The 16,244-nt window shown below is 32.2% G+C and overlaps 1 protein-coding gene across 2 annotated transcripts in view; it reads left to right on the top strand.

Annotated features, from left to right (window-relative positions):
• Positions 1 to 16,244, top strand: part of Slc12a2 (solute carrier family 12 member 2) — a 91,552-nt gene that overhangs the window by 39,626 nt on the left and 35,682 nt on the right. For both annotated transcript variants that reach the window (XM_077801159.1, XM_077801157.1), the window contains exons 7-13: positions 1,560 to 1,668; positions 6,714 to 6,841; positions 6,937 to 7,021; positions 9,202 to 9,353; positions 13,375 to 13,482; positions 14,627 to 14,750; positions 15,560 to 15,661. In XM_077801159.1, the coding sequence (XP_077657285.1) occupies positions 1,560 to 1,668; positions 6,714 to 6,841; positions 6,937 to 7,021; positions 9,202 to 9,353; positions 13,375 to 13,482; positions 14,627 to 14,750; positions 15,560 to 15,661 (808 nt within the window). The remainder of the gene's footprint in view (positions 1 to 1,559; positions 1,669 to 6,713; positions 6,842 to 6,936; positions 7,022 to 9,201; positions 9,354 to 13,374; positions 13,483 to 14,626; positions 14,751 to 15,559; positions 15,662 to 16,244) is intronic.

Below are 16,244 nucleotides of genomic sequence, written 5' to 3'. Positions count from 1 at the left end.
AGATTCAGTTTAACAATGAACCTGGGGCAATGACTTAAAGTGTCCACCTGAAGTTAGAGAAGCTATTCTTACCCTTTGATATTGAAATCTTCAGAAATCAATTAGTGCTAGTGTTTCTTGAAAAAATTGCTGAATTCACACACTGATCAGCAAAGCATGCAGAAATATTATTGGATCTTTGAGCATTACAGTAGGTTACAGCACCATTCTAGTTTCCTGAATAGTGAATATCTACAAAAATACTGTTCAGAAACTCAGATGGTCCAAGTTTTTTCATGTTTAATTTTGTAGGTTCTGTAAAACTCACACATTTGTTCTATAAGTGATAATATTTACTGAACTGAAAATTAGAAGAAAGAATCTTTTTCTAAGCTTTTAAAGTCATATTAGAATAAAATTAAATCTTGTCTATTTAATTATTTACATATCTTAGTGCTGGAAATCAAATCTAGGGCCTTGTTCATGCTAACCACATGCTCTATCACTGAGCTATACTCCCAACCCCTCATTTATTTGTTCTTTTAACACATTTACTTTGTTGAAGGGATGTGATTAGCATTATAAATAGTTTTTTTTCTCACTGATTTTTTTTTTTTTTTTTTTTTTTAAGTACAGGGAATTGAACCTATTCGCACTTCATCACTGAGCCACATCCCTAGCCCCCACGCCCTTTTTTTCTTTTGGTACTGGGGATTGAGCTCTGGGGCACTCACCACTGAGCCACATTCCTATCCCTATTTTATATTTTATTTAAAGACAGGGTCTCACTGAGTTGCTAAGCCCCTCTCCAATGGTTTAGAACTGGTTTAGAACTCACTATCTTCCTACCTCAGCCTCCTTGAGCCACTGGGATTATAGGTGTACATCACATCACTCAGCCATCCTAACCCTTTTTATATTTTATTTTGAGATAGAGTCTCGATAAGTTGCTTAGGACCTTGCTAAGGTGCAGAGGCTAGCTGTAAACTTGAGTTCCTCCTGCCTCAGCCCCCCGAGCCCCGGGATTATAGGTGTGCACCACCATGCCCAGCTGATAACATACTTTTTCATAAGTATTTGTTCCCTTTTATTGGGAGTTAAAATTGGAGAAAAATTCTTTCCTTTCCATCTCATTGCCTCTTGAGTTCTCCTCCTCCATATTCTCTGCTTTGTCTACTTTTTCTTCTTTTCATATAGAAGTCACATATTTAACATATTTGGATCTGGTATAAAACTTGCATATGTGTTAAATTTGTTCTTAATGTCAAGAATGTCACTGAAAGCTGAAGGAAACTGAATTACATAGGGTGAAAAGCTTACAGTATATATAATTTTTAGTGCTTTAGGGTTTGATATATATGTCATGATCCTACTTTTGCTACCCGCTAACCCCCATTATATTGAATATTCTAAAACAGTTCTTTGTTTGTTAACCAAAGCTTATCTAGTACCTGCTTTGTGCTTGGCACTCTTTGGGGAAGCAGACAAAATAGAACAAAAGTTACATTCTAGTGAAATTAAATAAAATAAAAGTATTGACACAGTACACTTGATTTTATTTTTAATGTTTAAAACTACAGGCTCAGATTGTTCTTTTGGTGATTCTACTTCTTGCCATTGCTGACTTCGTCATAGGAACATTTATCTCATTGGAGAGCAAGAAGCCCAAAGGTTTCTTTGGTTATAAATGTAAGTAAAGAAGATTAAATATCTTTTTAAAATTTATTTATATTTTTTATGTAGTACTGAGGATTGAACCCCGGGCCTCATGCATTCGAGGCAAGTACTATACCACTGAGTTACATTCCCAGCCCGAATAAATACCTTTTAAAGAATGTATATTACAGCATTATACTGCTAACTAAATTTAATACATTTTAGGTATTTTGTAATGTAACTTGAGTTAGTTCTGGTGATCCACACTCATTCTTATTTCAGTTTTTGTCACCTTTATACAGTCTGTACACTTGCAATAAAAGTCACCTTCATTTTTATCTTTTATTTTTCAGCCTTAGCAACAAAAGGTGATAGAATTTACAGAAATCAGTGATACTGAGAAAAGGTGCTTTTGATCTCTACTTCTTGGGGCAGTTTGTAACTAACATGACCTTTTCTGTGGTGCTGGGGATCAAACCCAGGTGTTCTACCACTGAGCCATATCACCACCCCATTTTTTATTATTTTAGATGTGTACTTATGTATCCCTTAACTATGGAAACACTGTGAGAAACATTCATTGACATGCAATTCAGTGGATGAACTGCATGTATTCAATTAGTTGTTGTGAATTGAATTCATTGAATTCATTTTTGTGCAGATATCAAAATATAACACAAATTAAGGTGCATACAGTATTAACACTGTATGCACCTTAATATAATCTTATGGAACTGCTGTCCTATATGTGTTCCATTGTTGACTAAAATCTCATTATTTGGCACATGACTCTATTTATAAACACAGCAGTTTAAAGGTGAGATTGTGAGTGCAACTAAAATATTTTAGTTTCTTGGTGTAAGTGCCACTTAAGTTACTCTGCAATTTATATTAATTATGTGAGAATTTTCCTTAGTTTTTATATTTTATATTCTTTTATTTTTAACTGCTGGTAACATTTACTTGTCTAGGACTTCATTATTTCCTAACATTATATCAGTGTCCTCCCCATCCTCTATTGACCTAATTAAGCAACTCTGGACCCTTCTTTAAGATAGTAGGAAAGATTAGTTGCTGAGAGGCTTATCTCTAGTCAGCTAAAACCCACATTTTTAAGCCCTAGAAGCAAAAATCTTGTTTAGTTTCCCTGAGTTGTTTTCCCCAGATCTGTAAAAAAGATACAGAATGTAGATCAATGCACTTCTTCCTTCAGAAAGCCTTACTGGAACCAAAAATAAATAAATAAATAAATAAAATCAGCTGAACTAAATTGGAGCCTAGAGACCTCATTGGTTTATGTTCTATTGTAAGCTCCTTAATCTTGTTACTGACTGGAACATAGCACTGGTGTGGCTTGTACCTAACACTGACTCAGTTAGCTGAGCTGTTTTCTGATACACATTGTTTTAAGGCTTTTACCTCAACAAGGGACACCCAATATTTGTGACTATTTGTGATTTCTATTCTGATTGCTAGTATATGACTGATTCAAACTGGGCTTTAAATTTGTTTCCTAAGTTAGAGAAGAGGCAAGCCAGAAATAAGTTAGTAGCCTTCTTTGATTGCCTTCTTTTCTGTATTTTGTGCTCTTATAAATATATTAGATTTTTTCATAGTAATGAGTTTTTTTTCCACTTCATTTTTTAATATTATGTATTTTGGGGGAACAATTGTTTGCCATTTTTTCTTCTAAAAAAGTATTAAAAATTACAGTGTGGGCTGGGGATGTGGCTCAAGCGGTAGCGCGCTTGCCTGGCATGTGCGGTTCGCTGGGTTTGATCCTCAGCACCACATAAAAATAAAATAAAGATGTTGTGTCCACCGAAAACTGGAGAAAAAAAATTACAGTGTATGGTTACTTCTAAAAATATCCCCAATAAATACATTTTCTTTTTTTTTTTTTGACTCCAGTTGATTTTAAAATATCTGTAGATACCTTCTAAGCCATATTTTTTTCCTTTTCTTCAGATCTCTGACATCTTATAAAGGTGTTATATAGTTATATGGCATATTAACAGTGTATATTGTGTTTAAGTAGCGCATCTGGGCTTACATTAGTTCAAGGTTAATAAATCTAAATGCTTTGGCATGTGAGTTTTCCTTTTGGTAGTTGATACTGCTTTGGCTTTCCTCTTCATTATACTATGATAATTTTGGCAGTGTACAATTTATGCTAATGAACTCTTGAGTTCACATGACCTCCTAATGGTGATGTGGAGATATTCATGTTATCCTCTTGCCCTTTTCCTTTCTGTCCTCCTTTTGCCAAGGAATAGTGCCTCTTCTTTTTCTGGATCCTGTTTCTTTTACTTTATCCAAGGCACTTCTCTTCATAACATACTTATTTCCCTTAATCAAAATGTCTGCCTCTGCATAATAAGCTTGCTCTAATAATTCTCATCTTTGAAAATGGTGTCTTTCATTCCCCTTGTTACGACTTCACTTTTCTAGTTACCATTCATATATAAATTTCTCAGATCTTCACCTCCCACTTATTCCTTGTTATTTTAAAAAAAAGACAAGCCTGTAGAAAACTTGCAAAAATAGTAAAATAAATTCTTTATACTTTTTACCTGGATTCAATGATGAACCTTTTATTTTTTATCTTTTTTCCCACATTTATCATATATATATATATATATGTAGTAACAAATTTACTATGTATATTATATATCAAATTATTATTATGATTGCCTTCTTTTGAGAGAAGTTGCAGTAATCATAGCTTCTTACCTCTAAATACTTCTGCTTATATATAGTAAGGAAAAGAGTGATTCAGGAAATTTAACTTTGGCACAATACTAATAATGGGCTAATACAGATTTTTTCCCAAATGTCTCTAAAGATCTTTATAGAATTTTATTTTTCCTCCAGGATCATGTGTTTCTGTGTTACATTCAGAGGGCGTGCCTTTTACTTTCTCCACCACCCCCACCCCAATGGTTCTTCACATACTGTTCAGTCTCCTTAGCCTGCCTTTGTCTTTTGTAGTGTTGACATTTTCAAGAGCAGGACATTTGTATTTCATTTGGGTTTGTCTGGCTTATTTCAGTGGATTCAGGTTATTTATTCATTCATAGAGCATCTGATGAATGATGCATTCTCCTCAGTGCATCACATCAGGAGGGGTGCATGTTTTCAGTTTTTCCTATTTTTGGTGGTATTTGATTACTCTGTCAAGTTGATATCTGGGAGATTTTTGTGTTGTGAAGTCATCTTTTTTTAAATTTTTGTAACAAATAAGTGGTTTGTATAGCGGTATTTTGAGACTGTGCTTAGCCTAGTCCCTATAAAGTTTTTAAAACATTTTCTTGTTTTATTTTGTGTCAAAAACTCATTGGGCAGTGTATCTATTACTCCTCCTATTACTACCCCTCTTCTTCCTGTCCTTTTGTTTGTTTGTACCAGGGAGTGAACCCAGGGACTCTTACCCATTGAGCCACATCCCCAGCAGCCCTTTTTATATTTTATTTTGAGATGGGGTCTCCTACTGAGGCCGGTCTCAAATTTGCAATCTTCCGGTCTTAGCCTCCCTAGTCACTGGGATTACAGGCAAGCACCACTGAACCCAGTTCTTCCTATCCTTTAAATGCAGAGTTGCACAGGGTATGGTCCTTGCCTTCCAACCACTCTCTTTCCTTTGCTGATACTCATTTTCACGACTCAAAATAACTTATTCCTGATTCTCTCCTGTAAAATTCACACATGTAATGTTGAAATATTTATTCAGTATATTTTCTACTTATTCCTTCTCACACTTTCCTATGTCAGCAAGTGAAAGAAACTTAACAACTCAGTGCTTCCTGTTTTCTACCTGCCTCCCTTAATTTCTGATTCCTCTAATTAGGCAGTATTCTACCTGTAGATTGAACCACTGAAGCAACCTCCTAATTGGTCTCTGTGCTTCCGAAGTTGACCCCTTCAGTCCATTGTTGACACACAGCATCTATACAACATAATCTACCTTATGCCATTTGGGTGCTTCTAGCCTTACCCTGATTTTCCATTTTATTTAAGGTAAAATTTAAACTTTTTTATAAAATTTTGCATAATCTGATCCCTACTGATGTTTTCAATCTCATTTCATCTTTCCCTTTACTATAAGAACTTTACCTTGTAGTTCCTCAGAATATCTAAAACCCTTAGGGTTTATACTTGTTGATTCTCATTTCAGCTGTACTCTTCTCCCTGATGATTGATCACATTGCTGATTCTTCTTCAGTAAACTGTCAGTTTAAATATTATCTTCTTGGTTATGTTCTTTAGACTTCTGTATTTAAACTGAATTAGGTTCTCTGTTTTATTCTTTATCATAGCACCCCCGTTTCCATCAGTATATTTATTGCCATCTATAATGACCTGTTTCTTATTTTGTAGTCCCTCCTCTTCAAGACATGAATGCACACACTGCATATAGCTTATTCATAATATCTATAAACATTTTGAGGTGTTAAATAACTTTAGAGAATCTGGCACATGATACTCAAATAATGAAAATGACAAGTAAATGGTTATTTTAGTGTTAGTGCATGCCTTTCAGAATAGAAAAGGTAGGACTAGTTGAAACTATCATTATTATTGAAAAGAAAAGAATCTTTACTTAGGGTACATTAGCTAAAATTATCTGGCATGGGTCACCACTATAAAACAGATAAAGCTATGGACCCAAACCCACACAGATGGTAACATAAGTTAGAAGTAAGGGGCAGTGGGACTGATTCCAGATTAGTATGAAGTTTGTTTCCTTACCTACTTTTGTGTTTCTTTGACCTCTATGAAGGAGGGGTTGTTCACACTTTGATTTTTATATTTTGACTAGTGACAACAAATCAGAGGCTCTTAAATTATTGGTAAAGGATACAAAAAAGTAGGACATGACCCAAGTCAGATTACCATTTTGACTATACATGCCCTCATACAAGAACAAAGGAATACTAATACTTGAATTAGGAAATATATATAAATTTGCCAATTTCTTGAAGAAAAGTTGGGGATCATATGCTCCAATTACTTTTGACCATAAAATTATTATGGACTAATCTGCTATCATTTATTTTCCAAATAAATGTTCTCTATAGCTGAAATATTTAATGAAAACTTTGGACCAGATTTCCGAGATGAAGAGACTTTCTTTTCTGTATTTGCCATCTTCTTTCCTGCTGCCACTGGTATTCTAGCTGGAGCAAACATTTCAGGTGACCTTGCAGTAAGTACTTTAAAATATAATATCATACGGTTTTAAAAAGTGGTATATGTATTTTAAAAGATAGATTTTTTAAAAAAATTATTATTGTCTTCCAGGATCCTCAGTCAGCCATTCCCAAAGGAACACTCTTAGCCATTTTAATTACTACGGTGGTTTACATAGGAATTGCAGTGTCTGTAGGTAAATAGCCTTCCAATTTTTATGTGTCTTAAGTTTCATAATACACAGTATAAATATTCTCATAATATTTTCTAACTTCTAGTTCAAAAGTATTTCCATAAATAGACAGAGTTGCCTATTATAATTTTAAAGCAGTTCTAAGAAAACTAGTGGTGACATTTATACTCAGGCTTGGTGTGGCTCAGTGGTATAGTACATGCTTCGCTTGGATAAGGTCTTGGGTTCGATCCCCAGCATCATGGGGAATAAAAACAACACAAACTCTAAACTCACTGATTTTATGATATGAAGGTTTCATCATATTTCAGCTTTGCCACATATTACTGATTTATTGTGACATAATAACAGAAGTATATTTATAAACTTTGATTTACATCAGTGTAACTTTGAAATTTCTCTAAACAAAAGTTAGAAATGCTAATAGTCATCATGATAAGCTAAATTGGCATTTAAGGATTTTTAGATTTCATTTATCATTAACAATCCATAAATAAATCTCATTAATTTTGAAAAAAATGAATTCATATATTCATATATAGAAAGACATGTGTGTACACACACAGAGATTTAGCAAGCTTTGTGTTTTCCTTTAAGTTCCCAGCATGCTTATATACATAATATGTAAGCTGGCTTAATAAATTTTAGCTTTAAAGAATGATTTAATTGATTATGTTTCAACTTTTTAAATAATTTTATTGTTACAGATGAATATTTTCTATTTTTATCTGACCCCCTAAAACTGCTAGCACTTGTATTTATTTCATACTGTGTATATTAGCCCTTGGAACAAGGGTTGTTCCTTTTCCCTGATGTTCAGTAGCTGGACCAGTAAAGACAGCTTCTGTATCACTGACTGTATAACTGGTTTAAGGCACAAGAACATTTTTCACCCCCCAAATTGCAGATTTAGAACTTTGGAACATGAAGCACATGAAAACATAGCTGCCATAGGGCTGACACATATCACAGGGCTCTGTACTCTCCCCATCCCCTGGTGGTTTCAGAGGGACCATTAGGGAAACATGTTTGCAAATTTGTTCAAAAGGTAGAAGAAGAAATTGAAGGATAAAGAAGTATGTAGTCTTTTTAGTCATTAAAATATTCTCCATCTCAAACTTAGTTTTCTGTTTAGTCCTTACTAAATGCCTATAATTTTTATCTCATGTATGATGATACTTGATAAAATGCTTCAGAAAGTATAAATACTAGTCTAAGGAATGATGATTACCATTAACTATATATTATGTGTTATTCAAATAAGTGTATCAAGGTAACTTTTAAAATATTTTATTATGGAAGTTCTCAATTTTACAAAAAAGTAGACAGCATTCTCTAATAAGTCCAGTATAACTACCAACCAACTTTAAGAAAGTTAGCAAAACTTATTAGGACATGGTTAATCTTGTTTTATCACTCTGTCTCATGTGTTATTTTAAAGCAAACTTCAGATGACATATATTTTCTTATTGTAAGATTAATCATATTTGATTTGTTGTTGTTGTTTTCTTGTACCAGGGATTGATTGAACCAAGGAGTACTTACCCACTGAGCTACATCCCCAGCCCTTTTTATATTTTATTTTGAGTTAGGGTCTCATTAAGTTGCTTAGGGTCTCACTACATGGCTGAGGCTGGCTTTGAACTTGCATCTTCCTGCCTCAGTTTCCTATGCCATTGGGATTATAGGTGTGTGCCACTACACCCAGCTCAGGGCAGTCATATTTGAGACAAAGGTTTAAATAAAATTTTCATTCAATAATATTCAAAATTTTTTCTCTCACAGAAGATTGATATTATTGGTCTCACCTTTGATCGTGCTTCAAAAGTGAAATATTTGGAATTTAGGAAAATATTTTTTTCTATTTGGTCTGTTTATATTTACTTAAAGACTTCTTAACCAAATAGGCCATGAGATAATTTTACTAATGTACCATTTTCACAACTCAATTTATACAATTTTTAAGTATTTGTGTGTAAATACTATTTTTAAAAGGTTCAGTTTCATTACTTGTACACTGAAGACCATGATACTTTCCAAATTTGTTCAAAGTAAAGCTATCTTAACTGTAAATTCAGTGTATACTATATATCTTGTCAGTACTTTGATTTCTTTATGAGTAGATGTAATTCCAAAATCATATGGATTTTAGCTATATTATTCTCTTGTCACTGGTACTTCAGGTTCCTGTGTTGTTCGGGATGCCACTGGAAACATTAATGACACCATTGTAACAGAACTGACAAACTGTACTTCTGCAGCGTGCAAATTAAACTTTGACTTTTCATCTTGTGAAATCAATTCTTGTTCCTATGGACTAATGAACAACTTTCAGGTAAGTATTGAAGTTATATTATGCAGACAGACTGCTGTTAAATCTGACTATTCATAATATAGCTATAAATTACAAGGCGGGGACGTTGTTACCTTATATACTCCAAATTACTAACTGGGCATAGAGAAAAATATGAAAAGGTGAAAAATCTAGGCTCTTCGTGAGGAAAAAGAGCTTGAGGATAACACTTTTATAATAGAGTATAATTCATAGTGTGTGTCTATATGTAGTTTATAAGAAAGCAAGCATCTGAAGCATCTCACATATAGTCGTATTTGGGTGTTTCTGGATTCTCCATATTCTGTTCCACTGAGTTTTGTGTCTATCCTTCCAACAGTACCATCCAGTCCTGTAGTTTTTTTTTCCAGTATTATGTAAATATAATAATAGAATAATTGAGAATCTGAATATATGTAGAACTCTGTATTATGTAGAATATGCAAATTTTACTGTATGGTTTCAAGCAATTAACTGCTCTTTCAGTAGTCATAAATATTGGACCCAATTATGTAATAGTTTGTGTTTTCTAGTCATAAGACTAGGCAAAATTGTAGGAATGAAAGAAAGTATTCATGTCCAACTAATGATTCAAGCCAGTTCTGACATTGATCTTGTGTATGAAAGGCACAAATGCTAGTCTTTGCCCAGTGAGAATGCCAGTCAGATTTGTGCATTGTTGCCTTAAAATACAAAAGTGTGTTGTCTTTATCAAATCTAGTATGGACTCATTCAAGAAATGAGGAGTTTGATGTAAGTAAAGCTTTTTAATTTCTTTAATATGTTATTTTATTTTTGTTGTGGTGGAGATTGAACTCAGGGACCTGCCCATGCTCAAGTGCTCTGCCACTAAACTACATCCCCAGCCCAAGCTTTTTAATTTAAGTAATTTTTTAAAAAATATATATTTTTTTAGTTGTTTGAGAACACAATATCTTTATCTTATTTTTATGTACTGAGGATTGAACCCAGTACCTCACTTGAGTGCTCTACCACTGAACCACAAACCCAGCGCCATAATTTTTTTTTTTAAGTACCTTGCAAAATGATACAAAATGGTAGGGAAAAAAATCCTGTGAAAATATAGATCACTTGTCTTTTAGAGAATGAAGGTGGTGGAAGAATATAACAAAGGAGTATGTTAATTGGAGTCTCCATCATAGTATATATACAGGCCAGACTTTATAGTACTGTTTTACATGTAATTGCCTTTTTATACTCCAGGGAGTAAATTGGAATGTTTGTCTTCAATTATTAATCTTATACGTAGTCTTATGTTTCTTATTCTATTTTCATTTTTTAACGTCCTAAAACTTTTATTTACCATTGCCTAGTAACAGTATGTAAGCTTCTTTGTTCTGTCAGTTAAAGCCCTTTATCTTCTAAGTCCCACTTCCTTTTGTTTAGTCAATTCCAGTTATGGTATGAGTGTGTATACATGTGCATGCACAAGGGCTTACCGCACTCTGTTCCTTTGTTCAGTACCTCAGTTGACTTGCCGTGCATCAATACACACACCCAATTTATGTCATTCATTTTCTTTTTACATTCCACCTTAAATTCTTTTAGTCTTTTTTCTCCTATTAGAGACAAAAAAAAATCTTGTTTTTCATTTTGATTCTATTATATATTGTGGGCAACACTGATAATAACATTATTTACTTTCAACATCATTATACTTGCTACTCATATTTTGGGCAATGCAGAGGGGATTGGGTAAATATTTAACTGGAAAACCAGAAACCTAGCTGGCTGTATAGCATAACATTATTTACCTCAATTTAAAGCTGGGAAAATGTAATTTCTTTCACATTGAAAGCTGGAAGGTTATTATGATATATTGGTAGTATCAGTTTTGCTTTAGTCCAGCCGCATTGTATGTGTCATATTCTCTGTTCTTTTTTTCCATTATTTATGTCCTCTATTTGCACTTAATTTAGCTTTGAGATCTTTACAGATGTGTGGAATCTTGTATATATAGTTGAAGTTAGGGCTCTCCTGAAGGTAGAGTTGACAATGCTATCTAATCTAGCTTTAATAATTATTATGATAAGTAGTATTTACGCAAAATAGATGGCATATATGAAACTGCTAAATTGTTATTAGAGGACAAAACAGAAAATCATCTTTTCAAGATTTTTCCTCACCAGGCTTCTCAGAGAAGTCAGTACTAATTGTGTCTTGATATGTTAAGAATTCTTCATATTTAAGTCTATTAGAAGATATAGGGAAATACATTTTAAGTAAAACAAGATGGTTCATGTACACCTGAAATCAGGGTTATGCCTCATGATCAGAAACCGCTCATAGCCAAATTTACATCTCTTAAAGTATTATAGTCAAGTTTGTGGTAGTCATAAACAACTTTAACTTGATTACCTGCTTTCCTTAATGTCCTTGGCCTCAGTTGTCATATTCTTAGTCCATGTAAACAAGAGGTAGATCTCCACTAATGAAGTAATGTATCCAAGTGATGATCACCATTCACTGCTGAGAAATTTTTATAATGAATGGATCAGGCTAACAATGCTGGAATCTACCTTGAATACTTAAACAGCAGTCTTTCAGTTATATTTACTAGATGTTTATATTTTGCTAAATGTTTTATCTGTCTGTATATTTTTTCTTCTCAATTATGAGAATAAATTATAGACATCACAACATAATAATCTTGAAATTAAGGCATTCTGTGCAAGCACAGTACATTTTTCCCACTTAAGAAATTTAACATTGATGATATACTCTTATTTCACTTGTCCCAGTAATATCATTTATTTTTTTCCAACATTTGGTTGTGTTACTTAGTCTATGGTAGTTCTTAGCCTGTCTTAATCTTTATGACATTACATTTTGAACAGTCTGGCAAAGATGCTTTGCATTGTATTCCTCATTTTGGATTTATCTGGTTGTCTTCTCTTGATCTAAAGGATTAATCCTTTTTGTCATTGTTTAAGAAATTTAAAAAGGTATTCACTAGGAAATATTTGAACACAGAGAGCAATATAATGAACCTAATGTACACATTGCCCAGCTCCAAAAGTTATTAATGCATGCCTAGTTTTTGTTTATTTTTAAATCCACATCCCAGTCAGTTTATTTGGTAGCAAACTGAAGACTTTATATCTGTTCAGCTGGAATATTTCCATGTTTAACTCTTAAGGACTTATTATTTTTTTTAAATAATAACCACAATACTATCTTAACATCACAAAAAGAAATTATCTTTCTGATGGAAGTTCTTATACCTCAGTATAACTGTCTACATCTAACAACCAGTTTACTGAAAATATAGAGATGACAAATACAGGTTAAACTTAATGGAAATGTAGGCAGCAAACTCCAGGGTGTAGGCTTTCTAGAGGAGATATGGCATAAAAACAAATAAATAAAATGAAAATGGAGTGTGAACCTGTAGATTGAAAAAGACCTGAGATACATCAATCAAATAAATGTAATCCTTTTTGGATCCTGATTTGAGTAAACTTTTAAAAGGTCAAGAAAAAAGGGATGATCGAGGAAATGTGAATGCTGACCAGATATGGTATTGTTAAGAGATTAATTTTTTAAGCCAGGATAGTGACATTGTCATTGCAATTTTCAAAAATTTTTACCTGTTAGAGATGAACACTGAAACATTTATGCACTAAATATCTGGGATTTTTTTGTAAATAATTCAAAGACTGACTTTATTGAATATTGATTGTAACCTGGTGCTGGATAATTGGTGATTCATTATAAACTTCTTTGTGTCATTATGTGTATTTGAAATTTTACAAAATTTAGGAAAACATTTTAGGATTAGTGGTAAATCCAATTCAGAAATTTGTAATGCAGATTATTATTGCACATTGTTACTGTTTACTATCATCAAATTATACCCAGAATTGTCTCATTTACTAGAGTAATAAAATTGTGACTACATATTTTTACATATCTTAAAGTATTATAGTCATGTTTATAATATAATTTTCATTTTTCATATTATTTTTAAGACTTATTTTTCTTTTTTTTTCTTTTATTTAAGGTAATGAGCATGGTGTCAGGATTTGCACCATTAATTTCTGCAGGTATCTTTTCTGCCACTCTTTCTTCAGCATTAGCATCTCTTGTAAGTGCTCCCAAAATATTTCAGGTAAGTATTTTCATATTGCAAACTTTATTGAGGAGGGAGCTAAGATAAAATTTTTAGTTTGGGATTGTTAATATTTTTAAATTATTTGCATCTGTCAACCTGAAGTATATGATACATACATGTGTACATATCATGGTGTACATTTAATGTATAAGATGCACATGTTTATACATTTTTTGCATTTATTCACTATCAAGATATAGTTGTCTTTGAATTGTTCTTTTAGAAATGATGATGGATTTGCTTTTTGACAAACCTAACATAAATTTTCACAATCTTTACCAAGAATTAGGAGTGTAATCTAAACCATAAATCAGTGGTATAAGGAAAGGGCTTTGGGGAGTGGCTCAATGGTAGAGCACTTGCCTACCACATACAAGGCCTGTTCAATCCCTGAGACTACAAATATATTGGGGAAAAAAACATAATAGAGAAATGTCATGTCCAAGTTGACAACACCAATGTAAATTATTTATTTTACAAATATTTGAATGCTTAATATGTGCCACACATAGTTAACTGCTAAGGTTATAATGATAAATATGATGAATACTATTTTCCTTTGATGGACATTAAACATGGAATAGGAAATAAATACTTTTTATTATGAATGTATGAAAATTAACTGTTGATTTTACAGCCTTGTTCTTAATATTATAATATAACCAGTAGGTACAGTAAAGATATAGAATATATTTCTTAAAACAGAGTTCAATGATATTTTAAGAAAAGTGATATTTTATTAAAATGATATTTTAAGTTTTATGAGGATTTTTATTTTTTTAGAATTTAGTCTTGGTTTTCTTAAAGTTGTTAAACCTATGCCATCCTTATCAAGTTGGAAAACTTCTGTTTTATTATATTTTTATTTTTACACCTGCTTGTCTGATTCTTTATTCATAAATAGAAGAATTTCAACATGGGAATGGGGGTAAAACAGAGAAAACTTAAGAGGTAGTCTAAACTAGTTACCATTCCAATATTTGAAATGTCTTAATCTCTTTCAAAATTTGTAGGTAAAGCATCATGAGAAAGTAGAGAAAGAGGATTGGGATTAGAAACTTGGGTTCCTTTCCTGATTAACCTATTGAAACTGTAAGAAAATAATTTTGATATATTCTAATGTTTGCTTCTTTTTAATCAGGCTCTTTGTAAGGACAACATCTACCCAGCTTTCCAGATGTTTGCTAAAGGTTATGGAAAAAATAATGAACCTCTTCGTGGTTACATCTTAACATTTTTAATTGCACTTGGATTCATTTTAATTGGTTAGTTATATAAATGATGTGTTAATATAGAGCTTGGCCCATTTGTATGTAGAATTAGCTCTTAACATTGAATTATTAAATTATTAATAAAGTATCACTTTGCTTGGTACATACTATTAATTTCTTTCTAATCAAATGAAATAATGTATAAAGTACTACAGATATTATTGTTCAGTAGATTACTCCTGAATTTATTACCTTCTGTAAAAAGTCCTCACTGGGGCTACAAGGAGCTCCTAGATTTTCCCAGAAGCAATAAAATATATGACTGAGGATGTGGTTCCTAAAAGATCAGATTGAAGAATGATAGATACAGCTTATAATTTATGTAAAATTCTTTTAAAAATACCCCAAAAGTACTTTATAATGCAAGACTATATATGTGAAGTAAAACTATATTATAAATGTCTGATCAATGTATTAATCAATTTTTTATTATTCCACACATTACTTGCAAAATCTCCAAGTGATAATTACGTTTTTGAAAAATGTTTATAAATATATTTGTCTTTGATTTCAGAGAAATCAAAACTTAAAAATAGTTTTAAAGTTGGCATGTGTGGAATTGGTTTTATCATATGTATATGATTGGAAGGAATATGCCAAGTTTGAAATAGTGAGATATAAAGAGGGTTTCAACTGTGTACATATAATTCCTGAAAGTAAAGTTTATTTTACATTTATGGCAAAAATACTGTTAAATCTAGATAGTGACTATAGAGGTGTTCATTATGCTATTATCTAAATGTTGAAATATTTCATGTTATTAAAGAATTTAAAAAATGTCTGTTATTCTGTTTCTTTTACAGCTGAATTGAATGTTATTGCTCCAATTATCTCTAACTTCTTCCTTGCATCATATGCATTGATCAATTTTTCAGTATTCCATGCATCACTTGCCAAATCTCCAGGTGATAATTATGTTTTTGAAAAATGTTTTATAAATATATTAATGTCTTTGATTTCAGAGAAATCAAAAGTTAAACATAGTTATAAAGTTGGCATGTGTGGAATGTGCTTATTAATAATCAGTTGTGATTTATAGTTAAATCAAGTTAAGGCTTCAAAGATCTCTTTTATCATGAAGTTTACTGGTAATATTCCTTTTTAAAAAAAATTTGGGGGGTTGTATTTGGACACAATACCTTTACTTTATTTATTTATTTTAATATGGCGCTGAGGATTGAACCCAGTGCCTCACACATGCTAGATAAGTACTCTACCACTGGGCTACAACCCCAGCCCTTAATAATATTCTATTTATTATTTTTAAAGCATTTAAAATATATTGTGAATTATCTATTTTTTCAAGTCTTTTTGTACTGTTTAGTTGATTCTGTTTCAGTTCTAAGAACATTGTTATGATGTAGTTAACCTTTTACCAAAAAAAAAAAAAAAATGGTTTTCTTAATACTGGGGATTGAACCTAAGTCCTCACACATGTCAAGCATGCACTCTACCACTGAGCTTAATCCTCATCCCTCTAGATGTTTT

Source organism: Urocitellus parryii, chromosome 1, assembly GCF_045843805.1.
Source record: "Urocitellus parryii isolate mUroPar1 chromosome 1, mUroPar1.hap1, whole genome shotgun sequence".
Taxonomy (NCBI): domain Eukaryota; kingdom Metazoa; phylum Chordata; class Mammalia; order Rodentia; family Sciuridae; genus Urocitellus; species Urocitellus parryii.
The sequence above is the reverse complement of the archived record's forward strand: the minus strand, read 5'-3'. Positions and strand labels throughout refer to the sequence as shown.